Source organism: Danio rerio, chromosome 17 (assembly GCF_049306965.1).
Source record: "Danio rerio strain Tuebingen ecotype United States chromosome 17, GRCz12tu, whole genome shotgun sequence".
NCBI classification, from domain to species: domain Eukaryota; kingdom Metazoa; phylum Chordata; class Actinopteri; order Cypriniformes; family Danionidae; genus Danio; species Danio rerio.
This window is the reverse complement of record NC_133192.1, coordinates 3724916-3735000: the sequence shown is the minus strand read 5'-3', so window position 1 is coordinate 3735000 and position 10085 is coordinate 3724916. Positions and strand designations below refer to the sequence as shown.

The following is a 10085-nucleotide window of genomic DNA, read 5'->3' as shown; positions in this document are numbered from 1 at the left end:
TTGCCCTGTTCACATATGCCAAACAAACCGCGCTAACTGGGCAAACGAGACACGTTCCGAAACAAAAGTGTAGGTGTGAAAGCACCCTTACTTATATAGGCAGCTGATATTAACAGGTGGAGTTTAATGAAATTCGTCATTTGTCAGTCATTGTTCAGTCCTCTATTGGCCGCACCCCAGACATAAGTCCTCTTTTTCCATGAATTCTCTGCACGCCAATAAAAGCATAAAAATGTTGTGCTCTGTGTTCAGTTTTAACACCTCTCTTCAGACAGGAAGTTTCTGCAGAGCTGAATTTAATTTTGGACCAGCATTCATCTACTTCTGCAAAAATGCTAATTAGTATGCACAGCATCCCACACACAACAGTAAAAGTTCAGTTAATATATGACCCGTAAGGCTGATTTATACTTCTGCATCAAACGCACATGTATGGTACGGCGCTGACGCATAGCCCTTCGCGGTGGCCGTCGGCGTCGCTGACGTGCACCTTTAAAAAAATGTAACTACACGTCGCAACGACGCGTAGCGCAAGCTCTGTGATTGGTCAGCTTGGTAGCGCTGACAAGTCTGGGCGGGACCGAGAGCCGCGTGAATCGTGCGAGCCCGATGCAGCGATTGTTTACAAGTGTGGAGTCGCGTGAAGGAGCTCCGGATGGAAAGTTTTGTTTTGTGTTTACCTCATGGTTAAAGTTGTTGCACGTCCGCCGGTTCCTGCCTCAAAATGAGCGAGTTTGAGTCACTTGTACATTCATGAAGTGTTCAGGAAAAGCAAAACAGCAGCGAAGAAACTCGACACAGAGGAGCAATAACACCTCACTGCCAACTAGCGTTTTGGAAGTGTTAATGCAGACCAACAGAGAGCGCGCAGAAGTATAAATGCACAGCTACGCGCATTGCATGCGCCGTGGGTTACGCCGATCACTTGACGCAGAAGTATAACCCAGGCTTTACATGACCAATACAAATATTTGTATGATTAAAAGAAAAAGATTATTTATAAAAAAATTATTTATATTTTCTAACATTAGTTTCCTAAGATTAGCCAAGATATTTATTTTATGAACACATTTCTATTTCGTTTTTTTAACGCTTGGAAAAATTAATCAGGATTAATCGCATCCAAAATAAAAGTTTGTTTTGACATAATATATCTGTGTATTATGTATATATAAATACTTTTTTTACTTTTGAGAAAATGTTTAGACAAGGCATACGTAATAAGGTCTTACGTAATTAAGAATAAAAGAAACACAAATTACACGTATAAGAAAAAGAAAACGAAGAATAAAAGTAATGAAAAACAGATTAAAACAGGTTTTAAAGAAATGAAAAAGAAAAGAAAGACGATAGTGTGATCTGTCGAACGTAGCACATTACTTTATTACCAGTTTATTTATATTTAGACATAAAATATAGACAGTTGAAGTCAGAATTATTAGCCCCCCTGAATTATTCGCCCCCCTCCCCCTCCCCTGTTTATTTTTTCCCCCAATTTCAGTTTAACGGAGGGAAGATTATTTCAGCACATTTCTAAACATAATAGTTTTAATAACTCATCTCTAATAACTGATTTATTTTATCTTTGCCATGATGACAGTAAATAATATTTGACTAGATATTCTTCAAGACACTTCTATACAGCTTACAGTGACATTTAAAGGCTTCACTGGTTTAATTAGGTTAACTAGGCAGGTTAGGGTAATAAGGCAAGTAATTGGCAAGTCAAATAAAATGTAAAAATTGTATATAAAATGCTGTTTTATTTTATTTTGTATTTTAAGTTTGTAATCACTTTGTATAAAAGCATTGATATCAGATATATATATATATATAAATATATATATATATATATATATATATATATATATATATATATATATATATATATATATATATATATATATATATATATATATATATATATCTTTGAGTAATCTGTACAGTTAAACAGTTGTACAGTTGAAGTCAAAATTATTCGCCCTCCTGTGAATTTATTTGATCTTTTTCAAATATTTCCCAGATGTAGAGACATGGAATTTTTCACAGTATTTCCTATAATATTTTTTCATCTGGAGAAAGTCTCATTTGTTTTATTTCGGCTAGAATAAATCAGGTTTTAATTATTTAAAACCATTTTAAGGTCAATATTATTAGCCCCCTTAAGCAGTATTTGTTTTGGATAGTCAGACAGAACAAACCATCGTTATACAATAACTTGCCTAATTACCCTAACTTTACCCTAATTAACCTAGTTAAGCCTTTAAATGTCACTTTAAGCTGTATAGAAGTGTCTTGAAGAATATCTAGTCTAATTTTATTTACTGTCATCATGGCAAAGATAAAATACATCAGTTATTAGAGATGAGTTATTAAAACTATTATGTTTAGAAATGTGCTGAAACAATCTTCCCTCCATTAAACAGAAAAAACATACAGGGGTGGCTAATAATTCTTTAACTGTATATCATAAAAGATGTTTTTGTATATAATCATGTGCTTGACTGATGTGTTTTTCCACCACAGATTTAGTGCTTATTAATTTAGAAAAAAAGCGATTATTATCTTTGATAACTACTCTTATTTCAGTTCATTTTTTTCAGTGATTGTTGTTAGCTTTGTTTCGTTTAGTGTGCATTTTTAACATTTTATTTCAGTTAAAGGAGCTGTTTAGACTGATAGTTTTAGTTTCCGTTTATTATACTAACCTTGCTCCTCTTCTGACAGTCAGAGAGCGTACAGCAGTTTTCAGGATCCTGTTCAGAAGACCTACAGCGGAGACGTCCTGCAGAAACACGCTCACCGCTTCACTCCAGAGAAACCCTTCACACCCAGAACACTCAGATCTGAGCAGCAGTCCACGCTCTTACAGTATCGATATTACACTCCGCCACGCAGGAAAGCCAATGAGGAGGAGAAAAGATCCTCTAAGATGATTCGACAGGAGACTTATCACGGGAGGTAAAACCAGTGATACAAAGTAAGATGCTACTGTATATGCACTGTAAAAAGTCATTAGTTACTTTACTTAAAGGGATGGTTCACTCAAAAGTTTTAATTCTCATCATCATCATTTTCCCCAAACTTGGCTTGTTCAGTTTGAGTATTTTTTTGTTCAGTTGAACACAAAAGAAGATATTTAAAAGAATGTTGGAAACCTGTAACCATTGACTTCCATAGAATTGGTTTTTCCTACCATGGATTTCACATAGATATATACATTAGATGTCGCCTACCCTGTTGTTGTCTATTGGAAGGAATGTGTCAATAGAGCCGCCATTTTGGAACAGGGTAGCGCTCCTTTGAAATGAATGCGGGACCAAGGTACAGTGGAGGACTGTGGTCATCCAGAGCCAGAGATACACACATATACACATATATCTATGATCGGGAGTTTTCCTGGATGTTAATATGCAATTTTTTTAATTATGAAAATTATTATTTGACATCACTTTTCTACATTGATGGGTCACTGATCGCACAGGCATTCCTGACAAAAGCTTGTGTTTGTGTGTATGGAAATGTACTATTCACCCTCCCTGTTAAATTAGATCTTATCCGTGTCCTGAAACACAGCTCCTCTCCTGCTTTCACTTCTCATACTGACGGAGGGATTATATACATACTAAGATTCGTTTGTGAATGAATCTCCGTAATGAACGACTCTAGCCGGCAATAATACAAGTTTCTGGCAGCGCAGCATCTCATTGTCATATTTCTTTTGCATTGTTTGCTAATTTTATTCAACAAAACTAGCATAAGCCGAGTGTTTAGTGCGAGTTGCTGCTACTTTGTGTTATGGTGAATGCAGTAAGTGACTTTATTATCATCAATAACGTTACCTGTGTTGCACAAAAGTTCAGAACATACAAAAACATAAAAAACTAAATCTTACCTATGAAATGTTCTGCCGTTGTGCTGTTTTCTTTGTTTAATAACACTCTCTTGACTAGTGCGGTTGAATGACACTTGTCCTTGGAGCACTTTACCAATGTGGCGGCGCTATTGACGCATGCTCAGGGTCCCTATGCGATATCTAGTGTATATATCTATGTAGACTTCAGTGGTTACAGGTTTCCAACATTCTTCAGAATGTCGTCTTTTATGCTAAACAGAAAAAATAATTAGTTGACATTAAGTCAGTAAACTTGTTTCTTTAAAATAATTAAGTAAATGAACTGTATGATTGATTATGAAAATTAAGTCAATTTAACAGTCTAAAGTTATAAAGTTAACTCGCTTGTTTAAGTACAGTCAACTTGTCACTAATTGTTTTTGAGTTTTTTTATTGCTTTTAGCCATAGATATTTACACTAGATATCACATAGGGACCCTGAGCATGCGTCAATAGCGCCGCCACATTGCTACAGTGCTCCCAGGACAAATGTCATTCAACCGCACTAGTCAAGACAGTGTTATTATGTGAAGATGCGGGACTTTAGTAACGAGCAAACAAAGACAATAAAGCACAAAGGCAGAACATTTCATAGGTAAGATTAAGTTTTTTTCTGTTTTTGTATGTTCTGAGCTTTTGTGCTTATCAGGTAACGTTATTGATGATAATACAGTCACTTACTGCATTCACCATAAGGCAAAGCAGCTTCAATTTACACTAAACACTCGGCTAATGCTAGTTTTATTGAATAAAATCAGCAAACAATGCAAAAGAAATATGACAACGAGATGCTGCGCTACCAGAAACTTGTATTATTGTCGGCTCAGATGGCGCCTAACCTGTTGTTGTCTATAGGAAGGAATGCGTCAGTTGAGCCGCCATTTTGGAACAGGGTAGCGCTCCTTTGAAATGAATGCGGGACCAAGGTACAGAGGAGGACTGTGGCCATCCAAAGCCAGAGATATACACATATACACATATATCTATGATCGGGAGTTTTCCTGGATTTTAGTATGCACATTTAAATTTTTTTTTTATTATGAAAATTATAATTTTACATCACTTTTCTACATTGATGGATCAGTGACCGCACAGGCATTACTGACAAAAAGCTTGTGTTTGTGTGTATGGAAATGTACTATCCACCCTCCCTGTTAAATTTGATCTAATCCGTGTTCAGAAGCACACCTCCTCTCCTGCTTTCACTTCTCAAACTGACGGAGGGAGCGATTCGTTTGTGAATGACTCTCCATTATGTACGACTTGTTCACTAGCCGACAATAATACAAGTTTCTGGCAGCGCAGCGTCTCGTTGTCATATTTCTTTTACATTGTTTGCTGATTTTATTCAACAAAACTAGCATAAGCCGAGTGTTTAGTGCGAGTTGGTGCTACTTTGCCTTATGGTGAATGCAGTAAGTGACTGTTATCATCAATAACGTTACCTGATTAGCACAAAAGTTCAGAACATACAAAAACGTAAAAAACTGAATCTTACCTATGAAATGTTCTGCCTTTGTGCTTTGTTTTCTTTGTTTGCTCGTTACTACACCCATAGACAGATAAAGTCCCGCATCTTCACGTAATAACACTGTCTTGACTAGTGCGGTTGAATGACATTTGTCCTGGGAGCACTGTACAAATATGGCGGCGCGATTGACGCATGCTCAGGGTCCCGATGCGATATCTAGTGTATATATCTATGGTTGAGAATCCTTCAACTTTATGCAAATGAAGAGCGACTTTCTTGAGCAACAGCCAATAGGAGCACCAGTAGAACTCACGTGATCCTCTCTCAGCTCGCTCAGAGGCCTGTTGTATTCGTGCTGTATAGACCTGCATTTACAGCAGGTCGCCATCCAGAGCGGCAGGCAGCTACAAAGTCACTGCTAGTGTGAATGAGGCATAAGAGTTGCAAGTCGGCATTACTAAACTAATAGCTTTTTACAGTGTGATGTGTGAGATGGTATTAGTGGGTATCTGATCCCACAACGGGGTGCTTTTCTGTTTCTTTTTTTGCAGCACACGCTCCAAACAAGCCTCTTCTTCACAGATCGAGTCGCCACAGGCAAGTCTGAAGTATCTTTGTGCATGCTGAAATGAACATTTGTATTTGTGATTTGAAGGTTGAATTATAATCAAAGATTTCAGTGATTAAATTGGTGAAACTGTTTTGTTGACATTAGAAGATTTCTACATACAGTGGCGTAGCGCAAAATGCGGAGGCTCCCCTGCAGGGATCACTGACAGGGCCCCTAGTTGAGGGGGAGGGGGGCAACGCGGGGAAGCCTTCACAAACTTAGCAGCGATTAGGGCTGCTCGATTTTGGGAAAATCATGATCACGATTTTTTGGTCATAATTGAAATCACGATTATTCCAAATGATTATCAGTTGAAGTCAAAATTATTAGCGCTCCTGAGAATTTTTTTTTTTTTATAAATTAAATAAAATAAAAAAATACATTTTTTAAAAAATGTTTAACAGAGCAAGGAATTTTAACAGTATTTCCTAATATTGTTTCTTCTGGAGAAAGCTTATTAGTTTTGTTTTGGCTAGAATAAAAGCTAATTTAAATATTTTGAAACCTCTTTTAAGGTCAATATTAGCCTATTAGCCCCTTTAGACAATATATATTTTTGACTGGGGGCGGTAAATAATGGAATAATCGTTTATCTCGATTAATGGTTTTTCATAATCGTTGGAAGCCATAATCGAAATCTGATTTTCGATTAATTGCACAGCCCTAGGAGCGATCACAAACTGAGGAGCGGTGAAGGGGACGGGATGGAGCGACAACGCGGGGAAGCCTTCACAAACTAAGGAGCGATCACAAACCGAAAGCGGCGAGAGCGTCAAAGTAGCCAGAAGTCATCCATTTTTAATGAGAACCGGCGGCGAGGAACAGCGCGGCACGTCTTCTCCTGTGTGGGCGTCGAGGAGAGTTGAAATCAAGTCAACATTATGGTATGAGCTATGACGCGGTTCGGCGGCAAGCAATCAGAATGAAGTACAGTAGTCCACCGCTTGAGAGGAGTTCAGAGAACACAGACCTGTGAACTTTTGTTCCGACCACAGTTGTTCCCAAGAGTTTGATTATTGCGGTTGTCGGATTCTCAATTATTGAAAATCGCGACGACGTGGGGCCCCCTAATCACACGGCCCCCCCGTGGTGCGTGCCCTGCGGGCCCATCAGCTACGCCCCTGTCTACATACTGTCCATGTGTGCTTTTGTTTCTTTGTATGTGCACATGTATACATTTAAAATACGTTGATTTGTTTGTCTATATGGGCATGCATTTATGAATTTATTTATGCATTTATGCATGCATTGTATCGGAATTTATTCATACATTTTGTTGACAAATTTACATTTTCTGCAAACTATCCATTTAAGCATTTGTTGTTTTGTATATGCATCTGCTTATAAATTCATAAATGCATAAACATACAATTGAAGTCAGAATTATTCACCCCCCTTTGAATTTTTTTTTTCTTTTTTTAAATATTTCCCAAATGGTGTTCAACAGAGCAAGGACATTTTCACAGTATGTCTGATAATATTTTTTCTTTTGAAGAAAGTCTTATTTGTTTTATTTCGGCTAGAATAAAAGCAGTTTTGAATTTTTTAAACACCATTTTAAGGTCAAAATTATTAGCCCCTTTACGCTATATTTTTTTCAGATAGTCTACAGAACAAACCATTACTATACAATGACTTGCCTAATTACCTTAACCACCCTAGTTCACCTAATTAACATAGTTAAGCCTTTAAATGACACTTTAAGCTGTATAGAAGTGTCTTGAAAATGATAAATTCAGGGGGGCGAATAATTCTGACTTCACCTGTACGTGTCTATAAGAGCATGCAGTTAGGAGTTTATTCTAGTGCTGTCAAATAATTAATCGTTTTCAAACTACATGTTTGTATTTGCACAATGTGTACTCACTGCGTATAAATATTGTGTAAATATAAATAAAAAGTATATATAAAACAAAATCCTAAATATTTATATGTATAATTTGTATTAAATTAAATAAACATTATGTAAATACAAGCTTTGTTGAATGCAATTAATTGCGATGACAGCAAATATATTTTTGTTTATGTGTATATATATTTATGCATTGCAGATGTATTTTTTAAATTATTTAAGAACTTATTTGTTTATTTTTCTCATATAAAGTATATGTATTCATTCATGCATTATTATGTATGCATATTTATTTATTTATTTATTTAATTTTGTTTAAATCATGAGTCGAAGTGGACAGCTGCACTTAATGAATTTGGCTGGTGAATTTCCAGAGTGTGCAAAACTGGAACAGTCAAAAAAGACAAACTGATATAAAAGCACCTACATTTTGTTAAATCTTTTGCTTTTCTTTTTATTTCTGCAGCCATTTGTTCTCGATCACGACTGGTCGGATGTAGAAACGGACTCATTCAGACTCCACAGCAAGGCGAACAGATTTAGGGATGGGGATTTTCTTCTCTCGTCCTCCAGGTAAAAGAATCATACATTTGCATATAAATTACTTGCATTACTTACAAGTAATTTATATGCAAGTATGGATTATTTTATATTTTATATTTTATTTATACAAAATGTTTATATTTATATTTTATTTATATATTATATTTTATTTTATATATTTTTTATAATTTATATGCAAGTATGACTTATTTTATATTTTATTTATACAAAATGTTTAAATTTAAATTTTATTTATATATTATATTTTATTTTATATATTTTTTATAATTTATATGCAAGTATGAATTATTTTATATTTTATATTTTATTTATACAAAATATTTATATTTATATTTTATTTATATATTATATTTTATTTTATATATTTTTTATAATTTATATGCAAGTATGAATTATTTTATATTTTATATTTTATTTATACAAAATGTTTATATTTATATTTTATTTATATATTATATTTTATTTTATATATATTTTTTATAATTTATGTGCAAGTATGGATTATTTTATATTTTATATTTCATTTATACAAAATGTTTATATTTATATATTATATTTATATATTATATTTTATTTTATTTTATTTTTTTTATAATTTATATGCAAGTATGGAAGTAAGTCAAAATTTTCAGCCCTCCTGTGATTTTTTTTTTTTTTTTTTTCTCAAATAATTCTCCAATGATGTTCAACAGACCAAGGACATTTTCACATTTTTCCTAAAATATGTTGTTGTATTTTGGGAGAAAAAGTGGAAAGTCTTATGTTTTATTTAATTTATTTATTTACAATGTTCATACTAAACACTGAATATTTTGAAAATTAAGTAGAAAAATGATGTACTGTTATCATAGCAAATACAAACAAAAGTTATTAGAGGTTAGTTTGGTAAACTATACTGCTTACAAATGTGTTGAAAAACAGCAGGGTTAATAATTTTCACTTCAACTGTATATCATTGAAAAGATGCAAGAAAATTGAACAATATATGTATGAAACGCATGCATTTTTGCACATTTTTTATATTGATATACAATGTACTAATTCCTTTGTTTCAGGATTTCACCAGAAGGCATGAGATCTCCTATCATGAGAAAAGTCTCAGCAGAGTGAGTGTCTGAATTATATCAAATGTGCCATTTAAACTACTTACTCAGCTAATAACATAAAGAAAAGAGAGGCTTTTACAAATGATTACGTATTTGACGTGATATGAGCATGGATTAAATCTTAACAGTCATGTGTGTTCAAAATTCATCAATGTGTCTGTGTCATGCTGTGGACTTTCTGAACTTGTTTGATGTCAATATTGCACCAGAAACCAAACTGATGAACATATATATTTTTGCCCCATTTTTATTGTTATCAGACAAAGATTTTTATCTGGAGAGACTTTAAATAAGATATCTTTAAATGTGAAGATGTTTATCAAAAGTAAACCTTAAAAACTGTTTTAGATTTTTACAGGGTTCCCATGCTCCTTGAATGTACTTAAAAGTATTTGAATTTCAGACATATGGATTCAAGGCATGGAAAGTACTTAAAACCCTCACTCTAAACTTATTTTATAAATGATGTTATTTTTCCCCACCAGGGAGGAAGAATTATTGTACCTGGAGTTTATTACAGACGTGACGAATGAGATCTTAACTCAGGGCCTTTACTCCGACAGGTGCGGGACAACTTTGATTTAATA

General features: G+C 34.2%; 1 protein-coding gene across 2 annotated transcripts in view; it reads left to right on the top strand.

Annotated features, from left to right (window-relative positions):
- spata7 (spermatogenesis associated 7) overlaps positions 1-10085 on the top strand; it is a 28687-nt gene that overhangs the window by 8918 nt on the left and 9684 nt on the right. For both annotated transcript variants that reach the window (XR_012393160.1, XM_003200294.7), the window contains exons 6-10: positions 2728-2961; positions 5918-5963; positions 8295-8401; positions 9448-9498; positions 9984-10061. Coding sequence is in view for 1 of the 2 variants with exons in the window: in XM_003200294.7 (XP_003200342.3) it covers positions 2728-2961; positions 5918-5963; positions 8295-8401; positions 9448-9498; positions 9984-10061 (516 nt within the window). In the remaining variant the exon portion in view is untranslated. The remainder of the gene's footprint in view (positions 1-2727; positions 2962-5917; positions 5964-8294; positions 8402-9447; positions 9499-9983; positions 10062-10085) is intronic.